We start from the raw sequence: 23,805 nt of genomic DNA on the forward strand, positions 1-23,805 counted from the left end.
TGCTCTTCTGTGCCAAAAGTGCTCTTGCATTGGGTTCCACAGGGTGCCATTTCTTTTCCCTACTCCTCCCACGTGTACATGGGTCCACTAGAAGGTCTAGTAAGGAGCCGTAAGGCTACTGTGTATCTTCCCTGTATTTATAATATCCAGCTGTCCCTTACTTGCACTGAACCAAGCTGGCTGAAAGCTCAAGCCATATAAGATGGGTGATGTTGGTAGGATGGTGGAAGCAGCCAGAAGAGAAGATGAAATTAAGGGTGTGTGAAAGCAGCAAAGAGTCCTGTGACACCTTATAGACTAACAGACATTTTGGAGCATGAGCTTTCGTGGGTGAATACCCACTTCATCTGTTAGTCTATAAGGTGCCACAGGACTCTTTGCTGCTTTTACAGATCCAGACTAACACGGCTACCCCTCTGATAAGGGTGTGTGCTATTTGTTACTAGAGTTTGAGGTCTAATACCTTGTTGCTGCGGGTGGATCACGTAGCAGCAGTGAGTAGGATGGTTCTCTTCCATCTGCACCTGTCCAGGAGACTGCAGTCATTGTCTTGAGTGCACACGTTGCTACTGCAATCTAAGACTTTGTTGTCTCATTTAGACTACTGCACTACCCAGGGCTATGCTTTATATCAATTCTGTCACTGAAGCTTGTGCAAAAGGCAGTGGCTTGTTTATTGAGGAGTTTCTTGCTGGGATGTAATACCAGTGTTCAAGAATCTGCTTTAGCTGCCTGTGTGTTGACTCTGGAGGTTGAGGTATCTCTGTCATTGGAAATTTTTAAGAGCAGGTTCGGCAAACACCTATCAGGGATGAGTTAGATGATACTTAGTCCTGCCTTGAGTGCAGAGGACTGGACTAGAAGACCTCTCGAGGTCCATTCATGTCCTGTGATTCTGAGAGACCATATCTCTGCCCAGCTGTGATGATGAAGTGTGCAAACTGGATCCTTTTCTTTTCCCCTTTCCCCAAGCTAAAATAGAAATGTGGTGATCTTCAGGGCTTGCTGCATCTGTTTCCCATGCTTTTGAGAAGGGAGGGAGGAGTTGAGGGCTTGGAAGGGTCTGGTGGGTAGGGATCATTGGCTGGAGTGAGGGTTAGTCCGTTCTTTCTGATTTGGGGAAGCTATTGCAATTCTAAATTGGCTTTTATTTGTAAGAGATGTCAGGCACCTAAAGCCTCTGACGAGCAGTGTTTTGTAGAAACCCAAATCAGTGTGTGGCGTTTTGGAGGGGCACTCCTTGGGGGAGTTGGGAGCATGCTATGTCAAATGACTGCCCAAGGAGGCCTGGATGGAAAGGTTGGGCAGGGGTACTCCTTTGGCTTAGGAAACCATAGGGTGGGAAGGTAGCAGCTGTGCGAGACCAGGTGATCTGGATAATAAAGCTGGAAACCGGGTGGGGTGGGGTGGGGGGCTTTTCGGAGACCATAGTAGGGACTAAGAGAACTATAGGAAGGTGGAGGGGAAATGTTCATGAAGAGGAGTGTATTGTGCCAGTATGACTTGCAGACTTCCTTGAGAGGCCAGGGAAAGGATACTCCTCTCTTAATGCACTTTGTTGAGCATTGGTATTCTCGCCCTCCAGGTGCCGAGGGTTAACTTCAGGGCTGTTCTTAATATTCAGTTAAAAATTGTAAGTCATTAATTTTCCCAATGATAAGAGGAAGCATTTGGCAACACAAGTTATTTTTGTAATCTGTATATGGCATTATTCTTAATAGTTTCATTTAATAGTTGTTTACAGAGTATGGAAGACTTGCTATGGAAGAAATTTACCAAAAGCCATTTCAGGTAATGCATACCCTAAACTCCAACCTTTCTACATAATTACCTAGTGCAGAGGTTCTCAAACTTCAATGCACTGCAACCTGCTTCTGACAACAAAACTTACTACACAACCCCAGGAGCGGGGACTGAATCCTGAGCCTGCTCGAGCCCTGCCACTCTGGGTGTGCAGGCCAAAGCCCGAGCCCCACTGCTTTGGGCAGGAGGGGTCAAAGCTGAAGGCCAAGGGCATCAGCCCCAGGCAGTGGAGCTCAGGCTTCAGCTTTGGCCCCAAGCCCCAGCAAGTCTAAGCTGGCCCTGGCGACCCCATTAAAACAGGGTTATGATCCACTTTGGGGTCCCGACCCACAGTTTGAGAATCGCTGACCTAGTTTTTCAACACCTGTTCATATGAGTAGGAAATTAGTTAACTTACATTATGGAGAGAAATTAGCTGGGCTGAAACTAGTCATCTCTTTGTATAGGTCTGGGTGAGATGTTTGTGAAAAATCAAACCATGGTAATCTCCCCGATGCCTAAGTTCACTTACATGAAATTTCTAGCATAGAATCTTTCTGGAAAGGCTGAAGGAAATCTGACAAGGAGTTTAAGATATGAAGTATTTTTAATTTTTTTATAGCTTTTCAGCCTTCCTAAGGTTGTGATGGGTTTTTATGTTTAACTCTATTTCCAAAACAGTTTTCACTAAATCCTTCAAATGGTCTTACTCTCCTTGGAGTATTGGCAATATAGATCCCTGCTCTTAGGGTTGTGCACTAGTCACCAATGTTGAAGTCCTCTGGAAAGCAGTTTAGGACTCTCACATGTGTTCTCAAGTTCCTTCTTCCTCTGTAGGTGCCCTCAGATAGTTCATGCTATATTTTAAAAGTCTAAACGGACTGTGTTGTCAACAATATTATATTGTCTGGCAATCCTGTTTTGTGCCTTATTCTGGAGCAGTGACTTTTGATGAGACACAAAGCCAGGGTTTAAGCACAGTGGCTCTTTTAATAGCAAATTGTAGAATGAATGGCTGTTCTGGCTCTGGTGCTGTGGGAACATGCACTTCATATTTGCTCAGTCCAGGCAGCCTTACACCAAGGGACTGAACATCCTGATCTCAGGATTCCCTTGCAGTTTCTCTCTGCCTGTTAATTTGGTGTCTCCCAAATCCTTTTTGTTCCCTGTGTGGTTCTTCTACCAGGTCCTGGCTTTTACTTAGGAACTCAATAAGCAAGTTACTGTAGGTGTACATAGCTAGTGCCATCGAGCTAGCTCCCCTCTTGATAGGGGAGTGATGTCATAAGATCTGTTTCATGTCTCCAGTCGATGGAAGGGGATCACACTCCTATATCTGGGCTGGCAAGAGACAGAAAAACTAGAGTAACAGGTTGAGAGTGTCCTTTTCGCTATCAAAGGTCACAAGTACATGCTAGCTTGAAGGTGCTCCTTCAGCTGTACTTACTCGCAACACAGAGGAATAACAAGTGTCTTGTGTTCAGCTTAATCAGGTTCGGGGCTATAGTTTGTTGAATTACCAGCAGCAAATGTAGGGTTCTTGATTCTGTCATTTTCTGCTGCCATAAGGAATATTAAATTAACTATTCATTATTATTGTGCTCTTCTGTGTAGACACTAATGTTCTTAATTAGAGATTGGAGCTATCCTTATGAACACTCGTATGGCTTGGAAGGAGGAAAAAAATTTCTAGAAAAGCGATTGCAGGTAAGTTACGACTTACAGAATTCACACTGGCTCCTTAGTTCAGATGCTGTTCTGTTTTTGAGATAGCTACACATGATTGGCTAAATATTTTCTGCTTGCTATTTTCTCGTAATAGAAGTGATGTTTAAATATATGACATCAAGTGATTGCCTTTGTACGATCTACATTTTTATAGAAGTTCAGAAAAAGACTTGGCTGTGTTAAATCTATTCATAAACTTTCTGCCATTAAACTCAATTATAAATCTCGTGGTCAGCTCCACAGAGCCATTTAGAATTCTTACTTTGCTTTGTTCAGGTAAAGCACAACCAGCATGAAGAGCTACAGAACGTAAGGAAGCATATTCGCTCGTGTTTCAGCAACCTTGGCTGTTTCCTGTTGCCCCACCCTGGTCTTAAAGTTGCGACTAATCCAAATTTTGATGGGCGGTTGAATGGTAGGAAACATTCCATTGTGTTAATTGCTTTGGATATATACCACTAACATTGTTTTGTTGTAGCACAGAATTTGCCTTAAATCTAGGTTTTATTGAAGAGTTTGGGGTTAAAAGGTAAAACTTAGAAGTGTGCATTGGCATATTCTCTTTTTGGGTTGTTAAACATATGGAGGAATTAAGTGATTTTTTTTTTTTCCTGGTTGTGTGTTGCTTTTTAAGTTTTGGGGTAGCTGTTGGCTGTAATCTTGCAGATTTAACATTATCCAAGATGGCCAGGTGTGGGATTCTGCAGTGTCTAAAATCAAAGGATTTATAAGCAGAATCCCAGGAATTCCACTCACATTTTGGTGGGTGAGGAGCTGCTAATGTGCCAAAGGGTGGTGTAGAAAAATATTGTGTCTTGGGGAGTTCCCACCGATTGTTTGCTAGGAGCAGAGACCTGAGAAGTTATACTGTGAATGGTCTTCAAATAATTTTTTCTAGTTACTCCAGTACTATATAGATGAAGGAAAAAATCCTACTCTGGCAATTGGAAACTATTGTAAAATTTCTTTAAGCCCTAAATATTTCTTCTGGATAAGTAAATTAGTATAAGCATTGTTTTTTTAAAGGGATTTGTTGTCAGTGTATTTTTCTAGAGAAGAAATTCATTATTACTTGAAATTGAGATGTACCACCTTTTTCTCTGACTGATTCAATTTCCACCAGACATTGATGATGATTTCAAGAGAGAGCTGCGGGATCTGGTTCCATTACTACTTGCTCCTGAAAACTTGGTAGAGAAAGAGATCAGTGGAGCCAAGGTGACTTGTAGAGATCTAGTAGAATATTTTAAGGTAGGCAAACACTTGTACTAATTATTTTTTTCATGCCTTACAAAAATTATCCTAATTTTAGAATGCGTTCCCAAAGAAGAGATGATAGTATCTAGGTTGCCACTCACTGATGAGCTTTAGGTAGTTGTGAATTTAATTTCAGCACTTCGACTGAAACTGGTATGCATGGCTTTACACCAGACCAGCTCTAAGGGCGATCAATCCACTGGGGGTCGATTTAGCTAATCTAATGAAGACCCGCTAAATCGATCGCCGATCACTCACCTATTGACTCAGATAGTCCACCAGAACAAGAAGCATAAGGTAAGTCGACGGGAGAGTTTCTCCTGTTCACAAAAGTTTGACCTAAGCCTTGTCCACACTGGCTATGTTGTTCACATAGCTGGAGTTGCGTAACTTGGGTCTACTGAGGCCCATAGGGTATACCCTAAGTGAGCTTTTTTGGCTGTGCCTTTAGATAGGGGTAGGACCAAAACGCAAATCTTAAATATTTTTCTTGATAGAGATGATCACTTCTAGTATCCTTAAACTGAGTTTGAGTGAGACAACTTAGAGCAAAATGCCAATCTTGGTCCTGATATAACTTTAAATATAGGTATTGTGTGTAATTAGACACGTGCCTAATTACACGTGTCTAAGCACGTCCATTTGAAGAGCTGTTTTCCTAAGCTCATAACTTAGTCAAATTTTTGGGTTGAAATTGTCCATGTTCTCTCTCAGCCTGAGAGAACTCTGCTTTGAAACATTAGAATAAAGATGGCATAGCAGTTTTTAATGGCTTGTGTAGGGAGCGCACACTTGCTGCTGTTTAACCAAAACAAAACACTTCTGCCACCTTTGAAGGCCTGTGGTGTCTCAGGGGTTACAGCAGAAACTTGAGAATAAGCAGTGTGTAGTTCCTAAGTTTCCAGTGTGCCTTTTGGTGCTCTGGTGAAAAATCTATTGTGACCCAGGGAGAATTGCAAGGGTTTAAAAACTTGTATCATGCAGGCACACTGCTGTTGTCAGAGAAGAAAAGGGTTGTTTTCCTAACCTCACAATGTTGTGTTGGTTCCACTTGTGCATGTGTGAGTAAATTCTGAATAACTTCATTTGTAATATGAGGGGGTGTGCAAAGTAGGATCTGTGAGAGCATATAGGGCTTGAGGCAGGGGCTCTGCAGCAACCCTTCCTTTCTGTTCTGCACACCCAGCAATGTTTGATTGCTACCTAGCAAATAGTTCTTCATGGTCAAACTTCTTTTTAAAACAAAATCCTCTTGGAAATTCCAGATCAAAATCTACATTTAAAGAATGTGATGGTTTCAAAGTGAAGCACTTGAGTCAGGAAATACCAAAGTTAAGGCAGCGCTGACAACCAGAACTCTGGCCCAGTTGAGCCAGTGTAGTGGGACAGCCTTTAATTACATGATTGCATGCACATTTTTTTCTCCATAGGACATCTGCCTCACTTAATTCAGGGATTGGATGTTTAGTGAATTTGGAAGGGACCATACCTGAAAAGTGAGGATAAAATATATAAATGTTTAAGAACAGCTGCCTGATTCACATTGCACTGTCCAACCTGTGCAATGAATGACATTGGGGTGCTGTGAGAAGACTAATATGTGATCATGCAAATAAAGACTCACAACATATAGGCACTAGGGAGCAGAACTAAGATTAGGAGGGCAGCCTCAAGTCAGGAAATAGTAAAGTCGAGAGCTTTTCTTTGCTGTTCTCCTGGTTTAGTTCATGTTGGCTGTTATTCAGAAGAGTTCCATGCAGAATGGCCACTTACATGTCTCATAATATAGAACTCTGGGTGCTTGGGGGCCCTGTTCCTTGACTTACGTTCTGAAAGTGGAAGTCCCACCCCCAACATAGAGGTTTGTACAGCAGCATCAGGGACTAGGACTAACAGCAGGGGAAGAAGAAATCCCCTCTCTCTCCGTCCCCAACTCCAAGAGATGGATAACTGAGGGAGAGGGGTACAGGAGGAACAGAAGAGTTCAGTGTGCTAGCTAGTGCAACTGGCCCAAAGCAGTGAACTCCCTGCTGCTGACCAGAGCCCCAATTTCCCATTAATCTGACCCAGAAGGCCTAAATTCCTTCCCCAGCTCACTGCATACAGGGCATTGCTCCCCGCCTACCTCTGAGGAGTGTGCAGATTGGACACAGTACGTTGTCCTCTTCCTTTCTTCCTAGCCACAGACAAAGGACAACTGAAGCTCTTGGGTAGGGGTGGGAAGCTGAGGACTAGCTTGATTGTAATCAGCCTACTTAGCTTCCCCAGCACATCCTGCCACCCCAACAGTCCCTCCCATGTCCCGGGGGGGTAGTTTCTTCACCTTCCTCCAGATTATCTCTTATTCCTTCAGGGATGGGGACATAAGTGTTCCTCTACCCCCAACTTGTTCACTGTCTGGGGATGGGATGTAACTTTCTGCTGCTCCAGATTCTGGGGAGGGTGTGTGTGTGTGTGTATGTGGGGCGGGGGGTTATCTTCCTCCCCCCAGCTTTGAGGAGAGGGGTTCTCCCCAGCCCCCCAAAGACTCCCCTCACGTACATTTGGGGTATATGGGGGGCATAGGTGCTCACTCTTCCCTGATGGGCTCCAGGCTGCCACTCCTTGAAACAGTAGTAGCCTCTTCTCTTCAAAACCCTCTTCTATGTAGTAGGCCTCAGCCCTGGTGATGTACAAACCCACCTGAACAGGTAATGGAGATGTTGGGCTCTGAAAAGGGCTGGTATGGGTCTCTAAACAGACTTACTTTTAATAAAATAAAATCCCAAGATTCATCCCTGGCTCACTTGGGGGGTGGGAGTGTGTGTGTGTGTGTGTGTGTGTGTGTGTGTGTGTGTGTGTGTGTGTGTAAATTGTAAACGTGTCAGTGAGAGGAACTTTCAAATGAAGCAAGTAGAAAGCATTTTTAGTACCATGATAGACATAGAGCTCTAATCTTGGTCAAAGCACAGATTAATTGCTGTGTGTTGCTACAGTATTGCTTTGAGTCGCTCCGTATGGAGATTAGTAGGGACAGCATTCATTGTAAGGGGTTTGCAATGTAAAGCGATTAAAGCATTGGGATACGTGTAAATGTCAGTTGTAGATGATTTTACTCCTACACGTAGAGATTTGCCTAATTGAATATTTAGGATTAACCTGAAGGACTGATTTGGACCCTGGCTATCTTCCCATCATAAATGCTCAGGTCAAAAAAGAATCAATAAAACAAAATTTAATTGTTTTGTTTTTCAGGCTTACATTAAAATCTATCAGGGAGAGGCGCTACCTCATCCTAAATCAATGCTCCAGGTATTTCCTTATCCTTTAAATATAAGCAGAGTGAAGAAACAAAAATTAAATTCTTTGCAATCATTTAAGGGATGTATTTCTTCAAGAGACTGAAGATTATGAATGAAGTGTTAGCACCCATGGAGCTACGTTTCTTCAAGAAGGGCCGAGGCAGTTACCCACTTTGGGGGCTTGTGTGGGTTCAGAATCACCTGAAGTGGTAGCCACTGGGGTTCTGATGTATATTAGCATATCCACTCCTTCAAAACCTTGCCATGTTGTCTACGTTTTGACTCCGTTTCCAGTATTGTTTTTATGAGCTTAGTGTCTAGTGCTAATAGATAGGAGCACTTGGTCAGTTAGATGTCTGCACCATTACATGGCGATTTTCACTCTGTGAGTCTGTCTCAGATAAGGCAGCTGTACATATTCCCCTCCATGGCTGATCCAGGGAGGAGATCAGATTTAGGCTGAGCTTTGTGCAGTCCAGTCACGCCTTGCTCAAGTCTACAATGCTTACATTGTTTGGGGTTTGCAACAAGGAGGTGCTTAGTTTGGGCTGGCTTTACCTCTTGGTCTTGAGGGATAGATGGCTGAAAGCCCCTTTAATGAAAGAAGCCGGAGGAGTTCTTTTGGTTTAGAATCTGAAATTGTTCTGGGTACCTCCCCTTCAAGGAACCATCTCCTTCTTAGACTTGTCTAAGGGTTCAGAAAGCCACTTCCAATGCTCCCTCAGATCCAAAGACAAGGGATGGACTCCAGTGGATCACCACTTCCCTTCCTCCTTCCCCCTGTGACTTTGAGGGGAAGGGGGGGGAACTACATTCTTGCCTGTAACATTAATTAGACTGGTTGGCTTTGCCATGGAAACATGCATGACCCCAAAAGACACTGCTTACTAGAAATTCTGAGCCCAGAACCACAGGCCTGTGACCTGACAGAGATAATACACTCAGGGGAGAGGGGGAAACTGCTTTTTATATAGCAATGGAATTTTTTTCTGACCACTTTTTAATATGTTAATTTGGATATCCTTGCCCAGTTGGTAATCATCAAAATAGTCTCTTCCATACCTGTCTTATGATAGAAAGATCATGCACAGGCATATGGATTTATAATTATGTAGCTATTCTAGAGTGCCAGGGCTGAAATCTTGGCTTCTAGTGAGCTTTTTTAGTCTATTTTACAGGAGATCCTTTATTTGTTCACATGAAAGGTTTTCTTCGGGTCTGAAGTTAACGAGTAAACATTCAAAATGAAATGGTACAAAACTGGTTAAAGGTGTTGGTGCTTCAGAATGTATAACTAATATTACTGGCAAGTCAGATACAACCATGTACAGTGCTTGATCAATATCTGTATGCTTTCATTTTCCCAAGGCAACAGCTGAAGCCAACAATCTTGCTGCAGTAGCAGGAGCAAAAGACACCTACAACAAAGGCATGGAGCAGGTATGTTGATTACAAAATTAAAGCAACGGTATGTGTAGTAAGGCCTCTGTTGTAGAGTTGTGCACAATGCGGTGTTAAATGGTTACACAGTTAACATGCTAATGGACAAACTGGCTGAGCATCAGGACTCCATGTATGAAGATCACACGTGCAACAAAAGTCACAAGATCACTCATGAGGGAGGGAAGGAGAAGGAAATTGATGGTGAGGTAGGGGGCTGGGAAGGAGGTGGATTTTCTACATGTGGAACACCACATACTACATGACTTAAGAATTCTATTAGTAGCAGCTGATTAAAAAGATATGAAGCAGCTAGTAGAACGAACAGATGGGTTTGGAGGTAGCATCACTGCAGGATTCACACTAAAAAACATATCACCACAACCCAAACAGTGTTTTTGTTATTACACTCTGATTTCTGATCATTTTCTATAAGACTATAGAGCAATAGCTACTGTTAGCCATAAAATGTGAATATTAAAAGGTTCTTAAATATTCAGTGTTTGCAAAATCCAAAATGTTTCTTCCAAATAGCTACGTGTAGCTAACAGTTTCATTCACCATATGCTACTTCAAACTCCATTGTGAAGGTGCTCTTTGATAGTGAACACACTAGCATGGCCCACTGTGATCATCAGACCATGAAGTTGGGCAACAGTTTAAAGCCACTTATCACAGAACCATTGACACCACACGGGAAATTCTGAAATACGATTGTACATCTATGTTATAGATATCAGGGGGGCTTTCACTTACTGTGGAGTATGTTCCCATGAAAATAGCATCAACTTAAGATTTCATCTGCCCCTGTAGCTACTGTAAATTAGTGCCATGACCACCTCTTGACTACTGTGTGCAGTACTGGCCACCACACCACAAAAGGATTTGGCATGAGGACATAAGAATGGCCAGACTGGGTCAGACCAGTGGTCCATCTAGCCCAATCTCCTGTCTACCGACAGTGGCCAATGCCAAGTGCCCCAGTGGGAATGAACAGAGCAGGGCAGTTATTGAGTGATCCATCCCCTGTCACCCATTCCCAGCTTCTGGCAAACAGGTTAGGGACACTATCCCTGCCCATCTTGGCTAATAGCCATTGCTGGACCTATCCTCCATGAACTTATCTAGTTCTTTTTTAACCCTGTTATACTTTTGGCCTTCAAAACATCCTCTGGCAAGGAGTTCCACAGGTTGACTGTGCATTGTGTGAAGAAATACTTCCTTATGTTTGTTTTAAATCTGCTCCTATTAATTTCATTTGGTGTCCCCTTGTTCTTGTGTTATGAGAAGGAGTAAATAACACTTCCTTATTTACTGTCTTCACACCAGTTATGATTTTATAGACCTCTATCATGTCCCCCCTTAGTCGTCTCTTTTCCAAGATGAGAAGTCCCAATTTCTCTCCCCTCATACAGAAGCTGTTTCATACCCCTAAGCATTTTTGTTGCCCTTTTCTGAACCTTTTCCACTTCTAATACATCTTCTTGTTTGAGGTGGGGTGACCACATCTGCACACAGTATTCAGGATATGGGCATACCATGGATTTATATAGAGGCGATATGATATTTTCTGTCTTATTCTCTATCCCTTTCTTAATGAGTTCCAACATTGCAGATCAGGAGAGCTTGGAGATGGGTGACAGGAGTGATCAAGGGCCTGGAAAAACTGTCATATGAGGAGAGAAGAGATTGGGATTGTTTGCCTTAGAAAGGAGACTAGAGGGGAATGAGTCTATAAAATAATAAATGGTACCCAGAAGGAGATCAGGAATTTTAGTTCTTTGTCTCATGACCCCAGAACCAAGGGGATGCCATCCAATCAAACTAAAAGGTGGCAAATTCAAAACAGAAATCCTTTTTCACACAATTTGTAATTGGACTGTAGAGCTCACAGCCAGAGAGAGTCATCAAGGCTAAGAACTTAACGTGATCCAAAAAGATTGGGTACGTGTGATTATCAATCATTAACTATAACAATTCTAGACGATAACCTTTGGAAGGGATACTAAACCTCATGCTTCAGGATTTAAGCCTGTCTTTTCTCTATTAGAGATCAGGATGATGCCTAATGTGGGCAGATTACCCCACATCTACCCACTGCAGGGTTCTTACACCTTCCTCTGAAGTGTCTCGTGCTGGACTCTGTCAGAGACAGGATTCTGGACCAGGTAGACCTCGGGTCTGATCCAGCCTGGTAATCCCTATGTAATAAAACGGAGTAGGAGTATTCCCACTTTGTGAAGACCTTTGAGGTTTTCAGATGAATTGTTATAAAAGTGCTGAATTATTTCCCACCTGAAGTCATGACTGGCCAGGGAAATGATTGCAGTATTGGAGGATTTAGACTTCAGGTAAGGAATAAACAGGAACAGATGTTTTCTTACAGATCCTATTTTCATAGGAACTTCCCAAGTGATATATCTTATGTAATAAGTGTGGCTAAACAAAACAAGTCCTTATAAAACATCTTCTGGATAACTTTGAACATTTTCTGTACCAAGTCTTGATGTGACAGATGGGTCTGAAATTTTTGACGCTAAGAACAGAGTAGAAATAATTGTTTTGGTCTTTATCTTGATTAACACTAGTTTTAATCAAGTCTTTATTGTCAGTATTACCATAGCTCCTAGGAGCCCAAGTCATGGGCCAGAACCCCATTACGCCGGGCACTGTGTAAGTAATGAAGAAAGACCGTGTCCAAGGCGTTTACAGTCTAAGTATGATGAGGAAGAACAGGTGGATACAGACAGGAAAACAATGAGGCCACAGGGGTCACCTTGATGAGCAGTGGTCTCACTGCAGTTAAGCTGCTGGTGTGTATGTGAGGAAGCATGAAGGGACTTGTTTGAGAATTTAATAGTGGTTGATGGATGCAGACATCATGGGCCAATGGAAGGGGAGTCAGTATGTTGATAGTGAATGAGAGAGGTCATGAACGGCCTTGACAGTGAAGACAAGCAGCTTATGTTTGAGGTGACAGAGAAGGGTGAGTCAGTGAAGGATGCAAAAAGGGGAGAGATGGTCAGAACAATGGGCTAGAAAATGATCTTTGCAGCAGCATTTTGACTGGATGTAAATGGAGCTAGATTACATTTGTCAAGACAGAAAGAAGGATGTTGTAGTAATTGAGATGATTTGAGACTGGACAAGAGTCCTAGCTATGTGGATGGATAAGAGAGGCCCTGGCTTAGGGATGTTATGCAGAAAGAATCTTCATGACTTAGACACAGCCTGGATGTGAGGACCTAGAGTGGTCTGGTGATGCCCAGATTATGGGCCTGAATGACCGAAAGGATGATGGTGGCGGTCATGGTGTTTGAGAAGGTGAGGAAGGAGACGAGGAGTTCTGTTTTAGCTGTGACTAGCTTGTGCTGACAGCTAGACAACCGTGAGATATTAGAAACAGACCAAGATTTTAATATGGACAGAAGACTGGTCTGGAGTAGAGAGAGAGATCTGAGAGTCAACAGCAGAGTTGAATTTGTATTTATGGATGAGTCACCCAGAGAGAAGGTGCCAGAGGGAGAAGAGAAGGGGACGACGGCTGGAGCCCTCTGGAATCTCCCCAGACAGCTGGATGGGGGGATGAGGAGGATCCTCAAAAGGTCACACTGAAGGAACGATTAGAGAGGTAGGAGAAGAACCAGGGGAGGATAGTTACAGAAGCCAAAGGAGGACAAGACTTCAAGAAGAGGAGAGTGGTTGGTGGTGCTGAAGGCAGCTGATGGGTCAAGGGAATGAGGATAGAGTACTGGTTCTGAGCTTTGGCATGGAAAAGGTCATCTTGCTCTTCAGCAAGAGCAGGTTCAGTGGCGTGTAAGGGGCAGATGCCAGTTGGAGAGGGTCGGGGATGAGATTAGAGGTGGTGGTCTACAGACAGATCTTTAGCAGGAGCCATGTAAAGACAGAGGACTAGGATAAACAATTCAGAATGATCGTTTGGCTTATGCCTCCCTTGAAGGGGGCAGGATGGACGGGCAGGTACATGTTGCTGGTATAAACTCTTGTCCTTAATCTCCCCTTGAGAGCATTAAGTGTCTCTCCCAGATCACCTTTTTACCTCAAGAGGACTGGATGGGACAGCTTAGAGCAGCGTTGACTAGCTCCATCTGCCAAAAAAGGTCCCTGAGGCACAAGGTACTTGTCCTCTCTCCTGTCTGCCTGGTTCGCACTAACCAGGTGCAAGAGAGCAGGAGTGAAACCCATCTTTCCTGCATGGCCCTTCACAATATGGCACCAGACATTGCTTTGCTGAAGACTGAGCCTTCAAATTCAGAATCGTAAAGGCAGAGTGCTGTGATTCGCCACCCAGATGTTCAGTGAAGCTGCTCATAGCAAACCCACTGAATAGGAGACTGAGACAGGTAGAGGGAGGCCTTTATCATTCAAATCACCTACTTGTCCTCAGGGAGTCTGCACAGATGAAAAGGTAATGTTATGCGATGGGCAGGTGGAGTATTCCTGGGGGTCTGTCTTCACACTCTGCTGAACTTACCAAGAGCTAAGGAATTATGATGACATTTGTTTTTGTGAACTCAGAATATGGCCCAGTGTGTTTGATTCTGTGTAGAGCTGTTAAATCTGCTGTGTTTGAAATCATCCCAACTTTGAGAGAGCCACGCTTATGGGTGTGTGTTCCTGGGCTGGACGCTGTTCAGAATACTCCAAAGCTGAAGTTCTGAGCAGACTAAAAATGCTTCCCCAACCTGTGGTTCTTGTTTGTTGCATCATAACTAGCTCAGTCAACTCCTTTTGCTCAACTGACTGGTGAGAGGTTCTCTATGCTGTGGGTCCCGTTCTCTGATTTCACTTCAGTGATTTTATAGCATTTCCTCTGTACCTTTAAAAGCTCTCTTGGAAAGAAACCATGGCAGCAATGGACATTTGCCCCCTTCAAGAGGGGCTGCAACACAAGCAGAGAGATAGACACAGCTGGGGCTTTGACCAAGCTCATGAGACACTGGGTGCACAGTCCTAGTGGCTTATACTAGCTAAACCCAGTAGGTTCCTAGTCTGGCTGGAGATGGCACAGTGGCTGATCCATCAAGCTAGCTACCTTTCCACATATGATCACTTAAGATGCAAAGAGGTGCTCTGGTTCTATCTTAGGGTTTGTTCTTGTTAGCCGGGTCGCTGAGGGTGGAAATTGAGTAGTTTGAAGTCTTGCAAGCGGTGTCTTATGTGTCCTTCTAACTGACCAGAAAATCTCACAACTTGGTGAATCACTTTAAATTGCTCCCCCAAACAACTTGATTGCATTCTGTAGTCCAGAACTGAAGAGATGGCACCTTCAGACATCTGATTGATATTCAGACTCTGTGAGCCATTAGAGTCCTGTGAAATCAAGTTTCTGATATGGAATATTTAAATCTACAAGATGCAGTCACAGCTGCCAGCAGGGTTTTAAAAAAATCCATTCTTCCATAGGGAGAAAGGGAAGCTTTCCCAGGCTGGGGCCATCATGTTTTGAAGAATCTCTGGTTTTACTGGGGGAGGGAATGTTTCTTACTCTCCTGGGCCATTAGCTTTGCACCCGTAAATGAACAGTGTCACTTGATGCAGCGCTGTCTTCCCAAGTCTGCGGGCACAGCTACAGCATGTGACACTATTGATAGCTTTGTCCAGCTGCAGCACAGTGAAAACTGGGGATCGATAAGGCCTAGCTGGCATCAGTGGGTTGTTTCACCCTGCTAGGTCCAAAGCAGAGACTGAGGCGAGGGCTAGAGTTCTCTACCCCTTTCCCGCCTGTTTTAACAAGTGCCACGAGGTTCTGAGATTCTACTTCATCTAAAAGGAGAGAATTGCTCCTGTGTACTTATTCTGTAAAGATGAACGTTACAGCAGGTCCACAGTTTCCTCACTGCCACTGAGCCCCCTGCCACCAAAAAACAAACAAACAAAAAGCTGGAGAATATAAAGTCATGTTAGACTGAACATTACCGGATGGTTGAGGCCATTTCTGATTCTTAGGCTTCAGTCTGAAGTAGGAGGGTCTTAACCGCTTACCTGGAGCTTTGACGTGTTCTGACCTTGGTCAGCTGCAAGGTGCGTGTGGTGCTTAAACTACTGCCCTCTAAGAATCAAACATCAAGCAACTAATGGTTTGTTGAACAACACAAGCTCTTCCTGTTGTACCTTGACCCCTCACCTCTGGTTATTGTTCTCACAGGTTTGTGGTGGAGATAAGCCTTACATTGCTCCATCAGACCTAGAGAGACAGCACCAGGATTTTAAAGAGTCAGCTGTCAAACAGTTCTGTTCTGTGAAAAAAATGGGAGGAGAGGAGTTCTGTCTGCGCTACCAGGAGCAGCTTGAAGCGGAGCTCGATGAAATCTATGCAAACTTTGTGAAGCACAATGATGGCAAAAACATCTTTTATGCTGCTCGTACCCCTGCCACTCTATTTGCTGTTATGTTTGCCATGTATATCATCTCAGGACTGACTGGCTTCCTTGGTATGAACTCCATCGCTAGCCTGTGCAATCTCATCATGGGGCTAGCGCTAATATCCCTTTGTACTTGGGCATATGTTAAGTACTCTGGGGAATTCAGAGAAGTTGGAACAGCCATTGATCAAATCGCTGAAGCACTATGGGAACAGGTTGGTATCTATTTCACTATGAAAGTGTCCTTTCTTGGATGAGTGTGCCAGTTACAATTCCTGTTTAATGCTGTTAATCAAAAAGGGTTCTAGAGCAAAGAATCCTTGTTCTTCTGGAAGGTAAAATAACTCAGAAATATAGACGTGTAACTTTCAAGGAGGATACCTTGGAGAAATTAGAGTAGACTATAAAGCCAGCCCAGGATATCAACCACTGTCTAATTATCTGAGGTCCTTGCTGACACTAAGTTTTGAGAGTAGCACACAGGTGGAAGGATTTTTAAAAAATCCTTGTTGATTACTTTTCTCTGAAAGGTAAATTTAAAAAGCTGGTGAAGGATTCTTGGAGGTAAGTTGAGGTTGTTGTACCTGTTCATTTCTGATATGGTGCATGTGAGACTCCATCGATTTATTGGTGCAAGTGGTGTGACACCACAACATTGCCTAGAATCATCTCTGTATCTCTCATCCACTTGCTGTTGGATAGCATGCATGGCACTGAAGAGAAGGCTAATTAAAGACTGCAGGGAAGAAAATTAGAACTAATGAATACCTGCAAGGAATCCAGCTTGCAGTCACTTCCATAGGAGAAATGGCTGTGCGCTCTCATATTGGGAAAACAGACTGGTTTAAATATTACTGATAACATTTGAGTAGCATAGTGGCTGGTATAGTTGCCAATATAAAAATGTTTGTTGGAACCAGTGGTTCTCAACCTGTGGCCCAGTCAGCGCACAGCTGTGGCCCATGTGACATCCTCACGGCTATACAAGATTTTGTGTGGATGTGGTCCATATAACACATAGAAAGCTGCATATGTGGCCCACAATAGTAAATAGGTTGAGAACCACTGGCTGGAACAATTGGCCTCTTAAAAGCCAACATAGGATATGACCTTACATTAAGGTAGCAAATATGGTAAATGAATTTTCATTCAACTCTTAATTTGGGAACATGTAATTTTGCCTTTATAGCCTCAGGCCAATTTTGTTGCTACTTTATCTGATTGGCCAACTGTAGGGGTAACTTTGCGGCTAGCATATAGGATTTGTGACGGCTTTTCAGAGATTGAATAGGTAATGCGTTTCGGAAAGGTTACTAGAGATTCTGTAGCTCTAATACCTATAGTACAGTGGAATTGAAACTTTTTTGGATGTGATGCTCTGAGTAAAAATAAGTAATGACTTGTGTTGAGCTCTCAGATAAGAGATGTGATGCTAAAAAGTGACAAGCAAATACTTGTATGAGGTAGAAAATCAATACTTAAGGCCTCACAATGGAAACTGGTTTAAATACTGACTCTCAGTTCAGGATCACTGTATGTAAAATGGTACGGGGCAATGTGCAGGATAGGACTAATATGGTGATAAATCTTTGTCCTCAGCTGTGTAAATTACCTTTGACAGATTTTCTCTTAAGTTGCAGGAAGCAAAACTAGAGGATAGGGTTGTAACTTGAGGAAATCTGATAAATTCTCGTAATTTACTTTCTATGTCCTAATTCCTGAAGCTTTGAAAAAAATCCATACCCTCCTGCAGTGCGATGTAAATTCTGACTTCGTAATTGTTTTGTCCTAGCTTGAAGTGGCTTCCTCGAGTGTAGACTTCTTCAGCATCATATGTAAAACTGGGGTTTCTAAGCATGCGGTTGGGTTCTCTCTCAAGGAAGAGACCAGGTCATAGTAAATCAACACTTAAGTTTTGCCAGCAGAGGGAGCTATGTTGGTTCGGGGTGTGGGGAGGAAAATCACACCCCTTACTGACCTAGCTATGCTGACCAAGATTCTGGGATAGGTGCAGTTATACTGGCATAAAAGCCTTTTGCTGGTTTCACTTAGGCCAGGTCTACACTACGTGTTTAAACTGATTTTAGCAGCGTTAAACCGATTTAATGCTGTACCCGCCCACACTACGAGGCCCTTTATATCGATATAAAGGGCTCTTTAAATCAGTTTCTGTACTCCCCAACGAGAGGAGTAGCGCTAAAATTGGTATTACCATATTGGACTAGGGTTAGTGTGGCCGCAAATCGACAGTATTGGCCTCCGGGCGGTATCCCACAGTGCACCACTGTGACCGCTCTGGACAGCAATTTCAACTCGGATGCAGTGGCCAGGTAAACAGGAAAAGCCCTGCGAAATTTTGATTTTCATTTCCTGTTTGTCCAGCGTGGAGCTCTGATCAGCACGGGTGGCAATGCAGTCCCAAATCCAAAAAGAGCTCCAGCATGGACCGTACAGGCGATACTGGATCTGATCGCTGTATGGGGAGACAAATCTGTTCTATCAGAGCTCCGTTACAGAAGACGAAATGCCAAAGCGTTTGGGAAAAAAATCTCCAGGCTACACAGTGCTGCGTGACAAGCGTAACGGGAAGCCAGAGACTCAAGTGGACGCTCATGGAGGGAGGGAGGGGGTACTGAGGACTCCAGCTATCCCACAGTCCCCAGCAGTCTCCAAAAAGTATTTGCATTCTTGGCTGAGCTCCCAATGCCTGTAGGGTCAAACACATTGTCCAGTGTGGTTCAGGGAATAGCTCGTCAACTTACTCCCCCCCCACCACATGAAAGAAAAGGGAAAGAAATAGTTTCTTGACTTCTTTCAATGTCACCCTATGTCTACTGAATGCTGGTAGTAGACGCGATGCTGCAGCAGTGAAGAGCAGTATCCTCGCCCCTCCCCGGTGGCAGACGGTACAATACGACTGCTATCCGTTGTCACCATCAGCCCGTGCTTGATAACTGCTGAATACCCCTGGCTGGCCTCAGGGGCACCTGGGTAAAAATAGGAAGGATTCCTGGTCGTTCCCAGTAGATGGGACAGAATGGCTGGTAACCGTCCTCCTCATAGCAACTGGGGGCTGAGCTCCATCAACCCCCTCCCTTTCCTGTGTAAAGAAAAGATTCTGTACTGCCTGGACTATCATAGCAGTGGGATGCTGGGCTCCTCTCCTCCGCGCTGCTTAATGTCCTGCCTGGACTGTCATAGCACCGGGAGGCTGCCTCCCCCTCATTTTATCTCACTAACAAGTCACTGTTTCTTATTCCTGCTTTCTTTATAATTTCATGACACAAATGGGGGGGACACTGCCACGGTAGCCCAGGAAGGTTGGGGGAGCAGGGAAGCAACGGGTGGGGTTGTTGCAGGGGCACCCCCCGTGAATGGCATGTAGCTCATCATTTCTGCGGGGTCTGACATGGAGCAGCTATGCTCTCTGATACACTGGTTCTTTAGTACATTTGCCCCATATTCTAGGCAGGACTGACTCTATTTTTAGAAACCATAAAGGAGAGAGTGACTCAGGGAGTCATTCCCAGTTTTGCTTTTGCGCCCCCGGCTGATCTCAGCTAGGGGCACCCATGACAGCAGCAGACAGCACAGAAGGACAGATAACAGTCATCTCATTGCCAAATTACACTGGCAGCAGATGGTACAGAACGACTGGTAACCATCTCTGCTATCATGCAAAAGCAAATGAACGCTGCTGTGTAGCGCTGGAGTATCGCCTCTGTCCGCGGCATCCAGTACACATACGCTGACTGTAAAAAAAAAAAAAAAAAAAGGCTGAACGGGCTCCATGGTTGCCGTGCTATGGCGTCTGCCAGGGCAATCCAGGGAAAAAGGGTGCGAAATGATTGTCTGCCATTGCATTCCCGAAGGAAGGAATGACTGACATTTACCCAGAACTACCCGCAACGATGATTTTTGCCCCATCAGCCACTGGGCTCTCAACCCAGAATTATAAGGGGGAGGGGAGACTGCAGGAACTATGGGATAGCTATGGAATAGCTACCCACAGTGCAACGCTCCGGAAATCGACGCTAGCCTCGGACCATGGACGCACACCGCCGAATTAATGTGCTTAGTGTGGCCGCGTGCACTCGACTTTATACAATCTGTTTTATAAAACCGGTTTATGTAAAATCAGAATTATCTCGTAGTGTAGACGTACCCTTACTTTGCTTGGGGACTCTTGCTGGTGAAAGCTCCATTCCAACTAAGAGGTTTTGCCAGTACAGTTGTACCGACTAACCCTTTCTAGTGTAGATAATGCAACTGGTTCAGTCAGACACCCCCTTGGGATTATCGTCTGATGTGCTGAAATAACCTCTGAGCCAATTTTTTCTGCCAGCTTGGGACTCCAGAACCCTGCCTTGTTGAGCCAGATATGCTAGCCTGCTGCAACGCAGAGCCAGGGTCTGGTCCACACCCCCAAAGCTGCAGACTTAACTGAAAACAGCTCAGCAGGTCACCTGTCTCCAGCACCCAGATCCCAATGGGATCCAAACCCTAAATAAATCTGTTTACCCTGTGTATGCTTTATACAGAGTAAAACTCATAAATTGTCTACCCTCTGTAACACTGATAGGGGAGCAAACAGCTGTGCATCTCTCTCTAGGTATTAATCACTTACTCTGGGTTCATTAATAAACAAAAGTGATTTTTAAGTATAAAAAGTAGGATTTAAGTGGTTTCAAGTAATAACAGACAGAACAAAATAAGTCACCAAGCAAAACAAAACACAACACGCAACTCTAAGCCTAATACATTAAGGAACTGTTTACAGGTAAATCTCACCCTCAGATGTCCCAGTAAGCGCCCTACTAGTCTGGGCCCAGTCCTTTCCCCAGGTACTGTCCTTGTTAGCTCCGGCAGGCATCTTAGGTGAAAAACAGGGGCTTTCTCATGATTGGGGCCCATCTTTCTCTCCCATCCCCTCTTATAGCTTTGGCACAAGGTGGGAATCTTTTGTCTCTCTGGATCCCCACCCCTCCTTCTAAAATGGAAAAGCACCAGGTTTAACATGGATTCCGCCATTCTTTCTGGGCACGTGAACACAGGAAGGCTTGCAAGTAAACAGAGCCATTTACAACCAATTGTTCTAGTCAATTGGAGCCATCAAGATTAATGTAAACTATCATCAATGGCCCACACTTTGCATAATTACAATAGGATCTCAGTTATACTTTATATTTCTAGCTTCAGATACAAGAATGATTCATACATACAAATTGGATGGACACACTCAGCAGATCATAAGCTTTGTTATGCTACCTTACAAGAGACCTTTTGCATAAAGCATATTCCAGTTACATATTCACACTCAGCGTATTTCCATAAAAGATATGGAGTGCAACCTCACAGACACCTGTCACTGTCATTGGACTGTGCGTTATCCTGTGAGTGAAGAACCAGTTCCTCTCTGATTGCTAGCCTAAGGCCTGGCTTACACTTACAAATGAGATTGACCTATTTGTGTTGCTCAGGGCTGTAGTTAGTTCAACCTAGCCCTCAGTGTCGCCATGGCTACTCTGGAAGAATTCTTCTGTTGACCTAGCTACCGCCTCTCAGAGATGGGTTAGCTACGTCGGTGATGGATGGGTTCTTCCCAGCGTAGGAAACATCTACACTATGGCTCTCTTGGGACTCAACTGGAGTTGTGTTGCTGCAGCAGCAGTAGTGTAGATGTGCCCTTAATCATTCTGAAACTGAAGGTGGATTTCTTCTTTGTCCAGTGTCTCATGCATGTTCTTGCTACTGACTTCTAAATCTCTCTGCTTTTCTCTTTTCTCTTTGCTTCAGAGGAATCCCAGGAAGGTGAGAAATTAGCAGCAATTAGTCTTAATTAGTTGTCTTTATTTTCCTACTGCTTGCTGCAAGTCCTTTTCCTAACAGCTAAATTCATATTTTAGGTGTGTTCCAAACTCTTTGAAGTTGTTAGACGTCGAATGATTCGCCGTGTTCTTACATCAGCGCAGCGACAGCGACTCTCGTCCAACAATAACAAGAAGAAAAATTAGACAGTATTTTACATTTCTTTCTGTATCTGAAGTGTTCACACTTACACACATAGGACAATAAGCAGGACCGTCTGGGCCGGTCTGCATAAATGCTGTAAACATACCAGATTGATGCTGCTTATAGGGTATGGAACTGCACATCCATCTTCTAGGACCTGTAAAGTGGTTTGAATTCCGTGAAATGATGCTGTGTAGGAGGAAATCGGTTTTGTTCATGATTCACCTCGTTACTGTAGCATGACAGCTTTTTAGTGCATCACATTTTTGTTTGTTTTTCAGATTCCAAGATCTTAATTTTTTTCATTACTTGAATTCTTGTATTTTATATACTTTAAAGAGTTATTTGATTTACCTCATCTTTATTTTGCACATTTCTCATGCCACAGGTATTGAAGCCCCTGAGTGATAATTTGATGGAGGATAACATGAGGCAGTCTGTAACAAACTCTATCAAAGCGGGCCTCACTGAACAGGTGTCTCATCATGCCAGGTTAAAGACAGACTGACAGTTCATCTCCTCTTCAACTCTGCCCTCATCCTAGACATGCTGTACAATGAGAACTCAATGAAAATAAACCAAAGTTTACAATCAACTATAGATGTAGTTTAGTCTGACCGGCTTCACTGATTGGTGCCATCAAGTGTGAAAAATGAGTTTGTCAACGTTAAGCATTCTCTTTAATCTGCTTCTAAGACAGACCAGTGCCATGGAGACTGGGAAATGCGGGGACTCTAAATGTAGTTGTTGTGTGTTGTGCACGTGTCCCAGGGTGAGTGACTTTCCTCCTTTCCTGAGATGGTGCAGTGTCTGGCGTGCAATGGAAATGTATCCTCTGTACAAGGGTATTTCAGGGAAGTAATTGTCAAATGTGTACAAGGAAATCTTGTAACCATTTAGCCACCCAATATCCCATTGGAACTTTTAAGTTCTGGAGTATTTATAAAATCACTGTATCAAGAGTCAGATTGAAATGTCAGTGCTAGCTGGCATCAGTGAAGCCAATATTGAGCCACTGTATAAAGATCTTGCTTTACTGCTTTTTACATTGCTGTTATCCCAATGCATGTTGGTTCCTCACAAAAAATGACATTAGAACTAACTATTGTAACCAAGGAAGTGATTCAAAGTGTACATTTGTCTTGCCTTTTTTGATTCACAAACTTTGTCCTACAGGAGATGCATATCAGGAAACTGAGCTGTCTTTTTCTGCAGTTTAGCCTTCATGTTATAATACGCCATTAATTTTACTGGGGGGAAGTTCCATCCAAAAAAAGTTGCCTACAGCTATGAAGCAATGAGTTAGGACTGTCTGTACAGCGTGTTTAGTTTTTATTTTTAAGAAGTCAGATAGGGCGTGTATATGAAATATAAATATATAAATACCATTTTGTATCAAAGTTTTGTAGTTTATGGCAAAACCTGGTTCTGTGGTAGGCTAAGTACAGTCCCCGTGACGGAATGCTTGTGGCTCATGTAAACGTGTGAATGCATAAACAGTTTGACGTTTTTGATATATTTGTGATATTTACCTGCCTTGAGCACTGCGATCTCTCATCCCCTGGGAAATCAATGGGAATGTTGGTTGTGAAACTTCTTGTCCTCTGTTGCATTTTAAAGTTATTTCCTGTAATTTATTTTCAGTACATGATTAAAATAAGTTGTGTATATATGAAATGAAACTCATCTTTCTTCAAGAAATGGTGGTGTGTATGTATTCCACTACATAAATCATGTTAGCTATTTAAAAGATCAAACAAGAATTTGTGCTAAGTACAGCATGCAATATGCTCCAGCTTTTAATGAAGATGAACTTGAAAGTATATTGCTCCCCTTTCATGCTAGCATGTATCTCTTTGAAAGAGAACACTTTGTCTAGCAAATCTTATAAAAAAAAATATATATTTTTTGTGGTGGTG

The 23,805-nt window shown here is 43.4% G+C and overlaps 1 protein-coding gene across 2 annotated transcripts in view; it reads left to right on the plus strand.

Moving 5' to 3' along the window:
• The window catches only part of ATL2 (atlastin GTPase 2), a 58,041-nt gene extending 34,485 nt beyond the window's left edge, over positions 1–23,556 (plus strand). Inside the window, exons 6-15 of one of the 2 annotated variants that reach the window (XM_050951463.1) lie at positions 1,735–1,791; positions 3,397–3,489; positions 3,787–3,925; positions 4,634–4,761; positions 8,002–8,058; positions 9,417–9,488; positions 15,658–16,089; positions 21,671–21,685; positions 21,781–21,891; positions 22,275–22,356. In XM_050951463.1, coding sequence (XP_050807420.1) covers positions 1,735–1,791; positions 3,397–3,489; positions 3,787–3,925; positions 4,634–4,761; positions 8,002–8,058; positions 9,417–9,488; positions 15,658–16,089; positions 21,671–21,685; positions 21,781–21,888 — 1,101 coding nt within the window. In that variant the 3' untranslated portion in view covers positions 21,889–21,891; positions 22,275–22,356. Of the gene's footprint in view, positions 1–1,734; positions 1,792–3,396; positions 3,490–3,786; positions 3,926–4,633; positions 4,762–8,001; positions 8,059–9,416; positions 9,489–15,657; positions 16,090–21,670; positions 21,686–21,780; positions 21,892–22,274 lie in introns of both variants that reach the window. The other variant, XM_050951464.1, reaches the window with a different exon arrangement.
• The last annotated feature ends 249 nt before the right edge of the window (positions 23,557–23,805 follow it).

Source organism: Gopherus flavomarginatus, chromosome 4 (assembly GCF_025201925.1).
Source record: "Gopherus flavomarginatus isolate rGopFla2 chromosome 4, rGopFla2.mat.asm, whole genome shotgun sequence".
In the NCBI taxonomy this organism is placed as follows: Eukaryota; Metazoa; Chordata; order Testudines; family Testudinidae; genus Gopherus; species Gopherus flavomarginatus.